At 41.0% G+C, this 13,632-nt stretch overlaps 2 protein-coding genes across 2 annotated transcripts in view; one reads left to right on the plus strand and one right to left on the minus strand.

Moving 5' to 3' along the window:
- On the plus strand, positions 1–4,316 carry LOC109168314 (tubby-like F-box protein 3). Its single transcript, XM_019317328.1, has 7 exons — positions 1–189; positions 518–946; positions 1,508–1,595; positions 1,724–1,853; positions 2,000–2,179; positions 2,605–3,089; positions 4,056–4,316. Exons 2-6 carry the CDS (start codon positions 635–637, stop codon positions 3,074–3,076), a joined length of 1,182 nt encoding a protein of 393 aa, XP_019172873.1. The 5' UTR covers positions 1–189; positions 518–634; the 3' UTR covers positions 3,077–3,089; positions 4,056–4,316.
- Positions 3,725–13,632, minus strand: part of LOC109168313 (inactive beta-amylase 9) — a 13,503-nt gene continuing 3,595 nt past the window's right edge. Inside the window, exon 4 of the transcript XR_002052065.1 lies at positions 3,725–3,736. The gene's annotated coding sequence lies outside the window, so the exon portion shown is untranslated. The remainder of the gene's footprint in view (positions 3,737–13,632) is intronic.

The following is a 13,632-nucleotide window of genomic DNA, read 5'->3' on the forward strand; positions in this document are numbered from 1 at the left end:
GTGAGTTTGCCCAATGATTCATCTCTATGTCCATTGTCCACTAGCACTCTCTCTCGAGTCTTTTATTCTTTAACCACCCCCACCCCACCCCATCCCTCAGTCCCTCTTCTTCCAGCTTAGTCGGCTCAAATCCTAAAAGAATAAAACCCTTCTCTGAATCTTCTTGTGGTTATCGGACTTTGCACAAAAGTACACTCCTATTTGCTGTACATTTTTCTTTCCTCTTCTTCCCAACCTAATCCTTAATAGGCCAACTACCCTAAAAATCTATCGATGCAAATGTAGTTTTATTTGTTTATTTATATATGGGATTCGTATGATCAGATATATAGATTCCTGTGTTGTTTTTCGAGTAATTTCATTTGTTTAATGACTTTGAGCTCTGGGTTCTGTAAATCTGTGCTTTAGTGCAAGAAATCTATTGTTTCCCCGTGAGAACGGAGTGTTGTTCCATTTATGTCGGTGGATGTGCGTAAAGGTGTGATCTTTATCATAATTTAGTGAAGTCTTGTTTCAGATCTGAATTGAAGGCCAATTACTTTCCTGGGCATTATTTATTTTCTTGGGGAATTAGAAAGTAGTGCAAAAAAGTTGTGTTGTTGTAGATAAGAGAGTTGTGGAAGCGGGCGGAGAGATGAAGTGGGGTTATGGGTCCAGGTCAAGGAGCCGGCACAGCTCTGTGGTGGCGGTGGCGGAGGCGGAGGAGGCGTGTGAGGGGAGTCAATTTGGTGATGAGGGGTTGAGGCAGAGTTGCTGGAATAACATGCCTATAGAGCTTTTGAGAGAGGTGTTGCTGAAGATTGAGGAGTCTGAGGCTAAGTGGCCCATGAGGAAGAGCGTGGTGGCTTGTGCTGGGGTGTGTAGTAGCTGGAGAGAGATCATGAAGGAGGCTGTCCAGACCCCTGAAGCTTCTGCCAAAATAACCTTCCCAATTTCAGTCAAGCAGGTTTCATATTCTTCTTTCATGCTTGGTTATATAATATTTAGAGCTTTCATGTCATGATAAATTTTTAATATTGCTTTTTGATTAAGAGTGTTATGGCATGGTATATATATATTTGTATTGTTTGGGATTGAGAATTTGAGATATATATGAGTATATATTTTCTTTCTTTTTCTTTTTTTAATGACGAGTGAAACCCCACTACCCTTTCAAGTGTGAGTAAATCCTACCTCGTGGCTAAAGGATCACAAGGAAGGTTGGTTACTACCGGTTCAAACCAAGGGGCAAGGATTTGAACTTGTGATCTTGTGGTTACAAGTGTGGATCTCTTGTCTGGGTTTACCCCTATTTTCTTTCTTTTTGATTTTATGGGTGGTTATGCCAGATATGATTCATTTAAGGATTAAAATTTTCAGTGCTATGATAGGAACAGTTTTGAATCATCACTAATTTATAAGCCTTGTGTGATTATAGAAATCACTTACAGTTTGTATCTTCAATAATAATAGGATAGAGATTTTTATGGGGGAAAATTAAAAAGAGTCTCTGTTTCATTTGCTGCAGCCTGGCCCAAGAGACTCTCTCATGCAGTGCTTTATAAAGCGAAACCAGTCTTCACAAACATATAATCTTTATCTTAGTTTGACTCAAGGTACAGTTTTGTTGCTTCATATGGTGATTGTCTCCAATTCTTCTACTCATTATGATTTTTTAAGTAATGCTTGCTTGTTTTGTCTGACCCTCTGCCTCCAATGTTCTCCATCTTATTTTATATGGCAGCATTGGCTGATGATGGGAAGTTTCTCCTTGCTGCTCGCAAGTATAGGCGGACCACCTGCACCGACTACATTATATCTCTGCAAGTAGATGATATGTCAAAGGGAAGTGGCACTTATATCGGGAAATTGAGGTGTGTAGTGATAAATAGTTTGTTTAAACTCTCATGTCGACAAAGTCTTAAGCTCAATCTAGACCTAGTTGGGATTGTCTACTAGTTCTTGTTAAAATAGATTAATGATTAGAAGGATGCCTAAAAGAAACTTCCCCTTGATGAAGGTCAAATTTTCTGGGAACCAAGTTCACAGTGTATGATGCTTCATTGGCGCATGCTGGAGTGAAAATGGTGAAAAGTAGATCCACTAGGCTTGTGGCCTTAAAGCAAATTGCTCCAAGAGTGCCCGTTAGCAACTACGAAGTAGCTCACATTTCATATGAGTTGAACGTGCTTGGAGCCAGGTACAGTTTTTAGTCAAGTATATGCATTATTCTTCTACCTGCATAGACTGAGAGATGAGTATTCATGTTGCGGGTAAATTGATACATGCATGCTGGCCATGATTTTTATTATATTACCTACTTCAGATATTAATAAATTACTAAATAGTTAATTTAACGCATTTTTCTTAGTTTCCAAATTAATTTAGGTAGTTTAATTATTTAGAAGTAAATTGGAAGATTTCAGCAGATTACTTAGCTTATTTAGCCATTCTATAAAAAGGGAACCAATTTCAATGAAAGGGAAGCAGAAATTTAATCCCAAAAAAAGCAAACCCAATGTCTTTTTCTTTTTCAACTATTATTCTTTCTTCATTTTTCCTTATGTTTTTTTGCCCGTGATTGCGCATTTATGTTTATATATAACATTTTGTTATACTATGCAGGGGTCCAAGAAGAATGCAGTGTGTTATGGATAGCATCCCAGCTTGTGCCATTAAACCTGGGGGTGTGGCCCCAACACAGACTGATTTTCCAGTTAGCAATAATGATTCATTTTCAACAATACCGTTTTCCCGATCAAAATCAGCCAGTGTGGAGAAATCTTTATCTGGATCCCTGGAGAACCAAACAGAGGGAGCACTAGTTTTGAGAAACAAGGCTCCAAGATGGCATGAGCAACTCCAATGCTGGTGTTTGAACTTTCATGGACGGGTAACAGTTGCATCAGTAAAAAATTTTCAGTTGGTGGCTGCTCCTGAAAATGGGGTGAGTGGGCCAGAGCATGAGAAAGTCATTCTACAGTTTGGGAAAGTAGCCAAGGATGTATTTACTATGGATTTCCGCTACCCATTGTCAGCATTCCAGGCATTTGCCATCTGTCTTAGCAGCTTTGATACCAAGATTGCTTGTGAATAACATGGATTCAGAGGTTTGATTCTTATGGCTTTTAAATCATTTCCATAGCCAAAGCAAATTTACAATTTTATCAAAAATCAAAATACTCTGTCCAAATGGACCAAATTTCAAACTTCATATTTATTGTGGTCATAGTCTCATAGAAATTGCCTCTTGGGGTTGCACACATGGCCGTTCAGTGTGAGCTGCTTTAAATTCGTTCCATTTGACATGACATGACATTCTCCCATTCATATGTAATTGCACCAAACTGTCCAACTTTGGATAGCCAATGAGGTAACACTTGTCACAAGCTAGAAAAATATTTGGTGCAATGCAAAAGAATTATGGCAAGTAGCATTTTGCATTTACTATTAGATGTTCCCAAACCTACTTTGAGAGAAAGATGAGGCTCAGATCACCATAATTGCCGCCCCCAAGCTAACAGCCGCAATTCTAACCTCCACAACCATTTAAGCTCCCACCTGGACACCCACATCTGCAACCCAAGAGCCTATTTTGACTCACTGTTTTCAACTTGGCTACAATTATTACAAAAGCTACAAAATCAGAAGCTTATTTTGGATGCTGTAGCTTAGTGCTTCAATTTTGGTAGGAGCTTTTGCTATTGCCACTTAAGGTAATTTTTGTTTGTTAGGGGTGTAAATACAATTTGAACAACTCAAACTGTGTCAAACTGTTAGTGCTTAAGATTTATGCTGTTTTATTACAACATCTGATATATGCAACCATTTATCCAAAACTTACTTGACCATCAATAACCCATGCCTTCCTACATTCCTTTCTTTGCCATGTTTGATGCTCTAGCAATTCTTTTCCATTCCATTCCATTTAGTGTGTTTGTTCACTGCTATATATATATATATATATATATATATATATATATATATATATATATATATATATCTTCATCTAATAATCTCGATCTAACATTGTTTTCTTTGAAGCTATATTAACTTTCTTTCCAATGGTTGTTCAGGAACGGAAGGAAAGATTGTTTGGCAAAACCAAATAAACAGTCTGAAGTGGTTGCTTGCATTGCGGAGCTAGCTAGCATGATATGATGTTATTCACAATTTACCTTCAAATGTTTTCTTAATACAAAGACTAGTCAGTGATGGTTGTATGTTTAATTAGGGGCATTGGCTGTTGTTCATTAATTTGTCTACATTACTGTGTAAATGCAACTTCTTTTTCCTTGACAATTTATCTTCATCCCCACCCCCCAGCTTTGTTATCATCATCTGCAACGTAACTATGTTGGGTCCAGTTTTAACGTTGTTTTGTTTGGCCAATTTTCCCAGGTTCAATTTTGGCATGCTGTGTTTGTTTGGCCTTTTGATTTTTCTTGCTTTCACTATAGGGGCAAGGAAAGGAAAGCGTGTTCAGCTTTTACAGTAGATCACAACTACATTTGCTTTTAAATCAAAAGATATGAGTGTTTGGATTGTAAATTTGGTGGGGAAAAATTAAAGTGGAAATAAAGTAAGAATTTAAATTATATTGTTTGGTATGGAGGATTACAATTATTGAGAATGAAAATGAAAGGAGTGATATAAATATTAGGACTATGTTATTCATATTAGACTAGGACTATGTTATCCATATTAGACTAGGACTATATTATTCGTGTTAGACTAGAATTCTATCTAGTATCTATATATTTGCTCTCTGTACTCTCAGACATTATGATTGAATATAACATAATCTATATTCTCATCTGGTATCAGTTTCCAGGTTTTCTCTCATTGAGCTAGGGTTTAGCGCTTAAGAGTGTCGCTAATTACAATTGTTGGTTGATGTGATTCCATAATTACAATGAGCACTTGTAAAGGTTACCGAGAACCGTGTCAAATTTGTAAAGGTTTCGGCCACACGGGAACTAATTGTTTATGGCGCTATGATGAACCGTGTCAAATTTGTAAATGTTTCGGTCATACGGGAGTCAATTATTTTTGGCGCTATGATGATCCATGTCAAATTTGTAAATGTTTCGATCACACGGGAGCCAATTGTTTTTGGCGATATTCAAGGGCTCCGGGTTCTCAGCGTTTTGCAACCTCCCCGGCTCCTCAGGCGAATATGGCTGTCTCTGGTGAGAATGGTGATCTCACAGGTCCACATGAGTGGTTCACAGACACTGGTGCTACGAATCATGCTACACTTGATTCGTCCTTGATGACTTCCGCAACAAGTTATAATGGCCCGGGAACTTTGCGAGTCGGCAGTGGTACAGGTTTGCTAGCCACTAATTCTAGATCCTTTACATTGCGTGATGTTTTGCATGTCCCTGGTGAAGAGTATTGAGAATATGAAGGAAGATAGATGAATTGTATTATTGAAGCAAAAGCCATCTATTTATACAGTGCATACAGAGCATGGTGGTGGCAACCCATGATCTTAGGAAAAGGAAAAACAATCATAGACGAAAACAAAATACACAGGAATAGAAGGAATAAAGCTAACTAATATTATTCCTTAATACACCCTCGCAAGATGGAGGATCCATCGGAGACACCCAGCTTGCATCTAAATTTGTCAAAGGAAGCGCGACCCAAAGCCTTGGTTAAGACATCTGCAATTTGATCACCGGTGCGAATATGTTGGACCCGCAAAGAGCCATCAGAAACACGATCATGGACAAAAAAATAATCAAGGGCTAAGTGCTTCATTCGAGAGTGGTAAACTGGATTCTTGCAGGCATATGTTGCACTCATATTGTCACAAAATATCAACGGGGATTGAGGCAAACATATTCCCAAATCAAGCAACAAGTTCTGCAACCAAACAACCTCTGCAGACGATCGAGCAACTGCCTTTTGACGAACTGATTTCCAAGACACAACATTTGAACCCAGGTACACAACATAACCAGTAGTCGAGCGACCACTATCATGAATACCACCACAATCCGAGTCAGAAAACGCGGTTAAAGAGAGGGTTGAGCCTTTCCGCAAGAATAAGCCATGACACAAGGTTCCTTTGAGATAACGTAACACACGCTTGACATCTTGCCAATGGTGCATTGTTGGAGAATGCATGAACTGACTCAACCGATTCACAATGAAACTAATATCAGGACGTGTAAAAGATAAATATTGCAATGAGCCAAGAACACATCGGTACGTTGTAGCATCTATTGAGGACGAATCCACAGCCGACAACCGGTTTGCCGAAGTTGATGCCGGTGTATGCATAACCTTAGCATCATCCATGTGATATTGCTTCAAGATATCGATGATGTACTGAGCTTGAGACAGGAAGAGCCCAGTTGCGGTAGGCAGTACCTCCACGCCTAGAAAATGATGTAACGGGCCAAGATCTTTGATAGAGAATCGTTGATCCAGCCGGTGAACAAAAAAATCAAGAAACTGTGAATTATTTCCTGTTAAGACCACATCATCAACATAAACAATGAAGTATGCCAAAACACTGGTAGACTGATAAATAAATAGTGAGTAATCAGCCTTTGATTTTTGAAAACCAGATTCAATCAAAAAACCTGATAACTCCAAGTACCATGCTCGCGGAGCCTGTTTTAGACCATATAACGCCTTTTTTAAACGACATACATATGAAGGGTGTTGTGGATCAACATATCCAGGAGGTTGGGTCATGTAAACCTCCTCATGCAAAGTTCCATGTAGGAATGCGTTATTAACATCCAATTGTCGTAAAGGCTAATTAAAACACAAAGCTAGAGAAAGAACCACACGAATAGTGGCAGGTTTAGTCACTGGACTAAAAGTGTCAAAAAAATCTTTTCCAGATTCCTGCAAATACCCCTTTGCCACAAGTCAGGCTTTAAAACGATCTATACTGTACCATCTAGTTTTCTCTTCACACGAAACACCCATTTGCACCCAATAGGTTTTTGATTCGTTTTGGGCACTAGCTCCCATGTATTATTCTTTAAAAGAGCATGGTACTCCTCATCCATAGCTTTACACCACGCATGATTAGCCTTCACTTGAGTGACAATAGAAGGTTCTAGTGTTGGTATTAGCTTTCGACAGTCTCGTATCTCATGACCCATGAGATGACAAAAGTTGCACACAATCGTATTTCGGCCTGGATGCGGTTGAGATTGATTCGGCCATCCTTGGCGAAACGATGAATTTCCATTGTTGTTCTGACGAGTTGCACCAGTTGGAGTGTAGTTATTATTTGTTGATCGTCCAGATTGAAAATTTCTATTTTGTCTCTGCGTGACATTTGCTGTAGCAAGAAGAATCTGTTGGGCAGAGTTATTTTCATGTTGTAACCTTTCAAACTCCAACAGTACGTCAGAAATTTCTGCGAAAGAAATTGGTGTTTCACGTATCCGTAGAGCAGGGACAACATGATTGAATTCATCTCCAACTTGCGAGAGGACATGAACGACAAGATCTTCTTCGACAAGATCTTCTTCACTAACTGCCACACCCCGCCACGGTACCTCGCTGATGTGGAGCTTGAAGGACCAACCTGTGATGTACCTGCGCCCCATGGCAGTCTGTTCCCCCAAATTACGATGCGGGGAATGCCTAAGGAGCTTCACAACAAATACTCGATCTACAGAAGCGTTTCTTGCACAACATCCTTTTGTGCAAGGTCGATGACAACATGCAGAGTATTGCCACTCGTGTAGGCGAGTATGATGTTCAAAGGATGGGTCAGCTGCGCCAATGACTACGGCGATCTACAAAGTAGCAAATGAATTAAATTCGAACATTATATTGATTCATTTAATTTATTATTTAGCGATTTTAGTTGATTATAGTTCTTGGGAATAAAGGAATGTTTTGACTAAGTGGTTTATAACATATGAGGGTGACCAACATCAAATCGGAGATGTAAATATAAATCAAATGTCCAAAAACATGTGACACCGGGGCATACCCCTGATTACACCAATCGTTAAAACTAAAAAACAAACAAATACACATGTAAATAAATCATTTAAGATAAAACAATAAAATCCGGGATGCCCAACTAAACCAGGTCCCGTGCACTATGGTCCTCCGAATCTGCTCCATGCATTTCCATGCACGGCTCAAACGAAAGTCTTGAAGAGCTGAATGTAAAAACAAATCTCCATGAGGACTCGAACCGGGTCTCACGCCAACTAATTGGGATGTCTCCCGCCACGCTAGCTTGAATCATTGAATCCATTCTGTCTTAAGATTATGTTAACCATATATGTCACGGTGGGAAAGAAAAAAAATCATCACCATAATAAAATGATCCCTTGAATCACGCAAATCCCATATTCATCGCCCTTTCCATACCGAGGCCAGCGCCGGTCAACCATTGGAGAACCACCACCATCCACGGACTTCCATTGGCGAAGCTACAAATTACCAGAAAAATCCATGGCCATAAAACACCCTTGCCGGAAACACCCATCCATGGAATCCACCCAAACTGACCGGAAAAATCAAGGGACGTCGGACAGATGAACGGGAGCACCCTAATCCATCTCCAACGCACTCCAACTCTAGCGCCAATTCAGATTAGAAAACAACCACAAATAAGATGAATACCAAACAGAACAAACCGGACCTTTGCTCACCACCATTGCAATCACCCTAACACAGACGGAACCACCCCAACATGGCCGGAAAAAACGAGGACCATCGGAAACTGGGAACATCCACACATCTCCAATGCAGTCCATACTCCAGGCGCCATTTCAGAGAAAGACCATCCACATACAGGGGTCAAATAACAGAGGCGAACACGCCCGGAGACAGTCCATTCGCCGGACAAAGCACCCACTGCCAGATAAATCAAAAAACAAGACGCCTGAGAGAACTTACGAGATCGCCGGAACTCACAGAGATCTCTCCCACCGTCGTTAGGTTCGCTGGACACCACTCCCACTGCCGTAAGCCAACCGGTTTTCAGATCGTCCGTCAGGGACACTGTGAGTCGGAGGATTTGGGCGCCCGCACTGGTATCTCGCGTCAAAGTCCTTGTCGTTTCCGACAAATCCAAAGCTTGCCACCGGAAGAACGTCAACGAGCTTTCCCCATATCCCACGGTAAATCGGAACAGGACGCCTGGACTGAGACCACCACTTGGAGCAGTCACCGTCGCCATCGGGGTTGGGGTAGTCAACGCTTACGCAAAATCCACCAGGAAGGCAAAAACCAAAAAAGATGAAGCCACCGAAGAGTGACTCGCCGGCCTCTTTATCGGAAATCGAAGAGCAGATACACCGAAGTAGCCGTATTGCAAAATCGTGACCGTAACTCAACGGAGGACTTTGTCGCTATCGCTAAATCCAAGGGATTTTGACGTTAACGAAGAGTCCAAATGGAAACGGACAAATCAAACCGCCGGAAATCATTGTCTTTGTCTCGCCGATGGTGGACCAAAGACGCCACCAGAAATCCTTGTCTCATTCCCAAACGCCAAAGCTATGAACAATAGTAGTGCAATATTCAAATCACAATCTGGGACAAAGCTTTTAGATTTTACATAAAACCAAAATAACACAAATCATTAAACCTTCCAGTACGTAAACGAAACAAATAACCCAAATGAATTGAGAAATTCTTTGTTCACGAACTGGGAAAGGACGAAAGAACATTCATCGTGGCATTGGCACTCTAGAGAGAAGTCAGAGAGACTTCTCTCTAGAGAGAGAAACACTCTAGCCTAGCCAACCTCAACAATCCATGAGTTATGAGGGTGACCAACATGTATCTATATATGGATGTGTGTGGCAATTAACAAGGTCAATCATGTAGTCGGGAGTAGGAACCAAAAAAAAAAACAAAAAGGAAACTAATTAAAAAAAAAAAACAAAAAACAAAAAAAAAATTTTAAAAAACAAAAGGAAACTAATTAAAATCAAACTAAAATTATTTGTAGCGTTAAAAAATGGGAGTAGGACTAACAAAAGCGCCCTTCACCAGAAAGGACAACTACGAGCGTTGTGACGGGCGTACTCACTGCATACCTCCACTTCCGTCCAACTTTGCCACTTTTCCCTATGGCTATCTCTCGGCTGCTCTTAATACGCTTCCCACTTCCTTTGTTTTAGTTTGTGTTGGGGATTTAATGGTTATAAAGGGGGGTGGCTGCACTCCACATAGAGCTTCGATTGCGGCTGCGTTACCCTTTGTAGGGACATGGCCGGTACCATCACGCACAAATTCATCTCTCAACTCTTGCAATACTTGTATCATTTGTGCTTGACGCACCGTACTATTATCAACCATCCCAACACACATGTTCATATCAGACCATAGGTTTGTAGCTCCTGTTTTACCCCAACGATCAACGGTATAGTCTGAGGGTAAGCGCTTTACTTGTGCAACCCTCAACACTAGAAACATATGCCTGCAAACCAACCCCAATCGTAGGAACATCTTGCAGTTGCAAACAGTACTACACCCAATTAACCGGCTTGTACTCTACGCGGTCTCTATAGCCTGCAAATAGTGACATGTGAATGGGGTTAGTCAACACGCATATAGCTAAAGGGGGGATAAGCAATTTGCATTAACATTCTGCCAAAATAGCAAATGAACTTTGGGGGGGGGGGGGGGGGGGGGGGGGGGGGGGGGGCGGGGGGATTCAAATAAGCCACAATCACATTAGGAGTTAGTGACTGCATCATGGGTGATAAACAGGATGTTTTAATTCAAATCACTTCTAATTAAACCATGGCTTAGCTTACTCAATAAGAACAACTTGACACTGTAAATTAAAAAAAAATGGGAAAAAAAAAACCAACAGACCACAGCACAAGAGCTAAGGAACAGAATAAATGCACAGATAAGAAGACAAAATGCACTATTAATTCTACAGTGCTCTGTGTGATAACACCAGGCCTCACTAATCGTTCAAATGCACAGAAAATAGCTAACGAACAGACAAAATGCACATATAAGAAGAACAAATAAACTACTAATTCTATAGTAAACTAATTCTACAGTGCTCTGTGTGATAACACCAGGGCTCACTAACAGATCAAATGCACAGAAAATACTACTAATTTACCGGAAGGTTGTTGTAAACCAACAAATGTACTAATACCCTAATTCGCATGCCAGAGGCTGATCACCCACGGTAGTCCAGGAACGAAGCAGTAGCAGGAGAATTCAACCACACCCATGTGGTGCCACTGCAAGGCTGGGAACAACGTTCGCTACGTGCGCCGGAGGGAGGCGCACCAACTGCCGCACAGGGGCTGCCTCCGGTGTCTCCGTCGGTACGACGTCGGCGTCTGCACTTGCGGCGCACGAAACCAAAAGAACGAAAGGGAGGGTGAGGGGGGAGGATACCTGTGGAAGCAATCTTGGATGCACCGGCTGCAACATGCCCCCCCTCCCCCCACCATGAATCTCTATCGTCGCAACAACCTAGTTCGGGTACGCAGAGGAAGAATGCCCAGAAAAATAGGATGGGAGAGACGTAACTGGAGTCCAGTCCAATGAAGAATAGAACACGCGATACCCCTGGAATGCCTGGATGTCCATATTGTAACATGTGTGTCGGTGCATCGTAACCGTACGCATGCTAACTCTGGGCCGTCAGATGCACGCGATCAATGCACCAGATGGGTACACAAGTTCACACATTAAGTGTGGTATGCACCAGAAAACCACCCTATATATATAGGGAAGGGTTCAGGTGCGGGTATAGCTTCCCGTGCGGTTGACGCTCCTTAAGCATTATAATCGCGCACCTTAAGTACAAAAACCACGCATCTTAAACACACAAACAAAGCACCTTAAGAACACAAACCACGCACCTAAGGTTTTAAAATGGCGCACCTTAAGTTTCAACAACTCACACACCTGAAGCATACAAATCACACACCTTAAGAAGGAAAACCACGCACCTTAAGCTTTAGGTTGACGCACCTTAAGTTTCAACAACTACTCACATTAAGCACATAAACCACGCACCAAGGTAGGAATTCCTCAAGTCAATGCATATTGATACATGCTTGTTTATATTTAAATATTGAATACATTGGAAAGCCTAACTAGGGGAAATGGAGGGTATTTATATCTGTGCATCATGAATTACAGTTATAATTCAAATAATTTAATTACAGCCCGTAGAGTATTTCAAGTAATTTAAATACGTAAATGAAGAAACAAATAATCCCTTATCTCTCGTTGTGTTTCCTAAATGCACATACCGCAGCATATTGCAAGAACACCCAAAAAAAAATAGAGGGTAGTGATTGTTGTTAGGGTGGTGTAGAGTGGGCAATATACCCATCCTTAATCAAGATATTATTAATGCATATATAATAGAAAGACCATCAAATTGATTCTGAATCGAAAAGGTTAAATCTTAAATTAATGGCATACATCACTCATATCTTGTCTGCAACTTTAATTATAAACAAAGAAAGAAAATTATAAATGCTTTATTTTAATATATGACTTATGAGAATGTATGTGGTACATTTCAATTACCCCCTTAATGTCTAAATTGAACTACTTTCAATGAATAAGGAACAGAACATGATACTGTAATTTTTTAAAAACCAACAGACCACAACACCAGAGAACACTAACAGACCGAATGCACAGCTAATAAGATCGAGTGCACTACTAATCCTACAGTAAACTAATTCTACATTTGAAGTTCATACATGCATTTAAAATACCAAATAATTCTACTAATTCTACCGTGCACTAACAGACCAAATGCTTAGTGTGGTTTACCTTGAGGGCTCTACGAATATAGTTAACTTAGAATGATTTTCCTAACCACTGTGCACTCGTTAAACACTGTAACACCGGTTGATTATAAATTAAATACACACCCAGTGAGCAGATTGCCAAACCAGGATTCAAATAGCAAAATCAACCAATAATAATAATAATACCATCCAAACAATAAGAATGGTCCAACAATCATCCAACGAATGACCCACACACCAAACAAGCTCCTAATACACAAGGCATCTCCCACGACCCCAATACCACCCAGCTCCCCCACACCAGAATACATATACATAGCAAACACGCAAATAGAACTACGAATACAAAATCAAGGAAATCGGACCCCAAAATTGTAAGAGAAACAGAACTAACCGCGGGCCTACTCCGCCAGCCGCACGGTTGAAGACCCCCGGCGCCACCGATGGCGGAGTACGATACCTGGACCACCGCTTGAATGACCGCTTCCCCACCGCGACTCTGTACGACCCTCCAAAAGGCTGCGTCGACGACGAGAACGGACGGCCCGACCTTCCCCTCCTCGAACGGCGTGAGCCACTAGAACGCACCATCGCCCCGTAGCAGAACCGACCGGCAAAATTTGTGAACAGAAATGGTAGGAGGACACGAGTACAGTAGAGATACGCAACTAGCGTAGAACGCCCTCCTTAGCTCCGTGAGAATTCCAAAAATGCCCCCGAGTAAGTTGCATAGAAGATTTATTATACAAACACGGTGCACACGGCGAGCATGCACCCTCAACCCCCACCATAGATCAACTCAAATGCACGGTGTCAAAAAGTGCACAAGTTCACATGGTAACTAAAGTTCACACCTAAACTTCATTCTATATATACTTCATTATATATATATATATAT

This window comes from Ipomoea nil, unplaced genomic scaffold (assembly GCF_001879475.1).
Source record: "Ipomoea nil cultivar Tokyo-kokei standard unplaced genomic scaffold, Asagao_1.1 scaffold3195, whole genome shotgun sequence".
Classification (NCBI taxonomy): Eukaryota; Viridiplantae; Streptophyta; class Magnoliopsida; order Solanales; family Convolvulaceae; genus Ipomoea; species Ipomoea nil.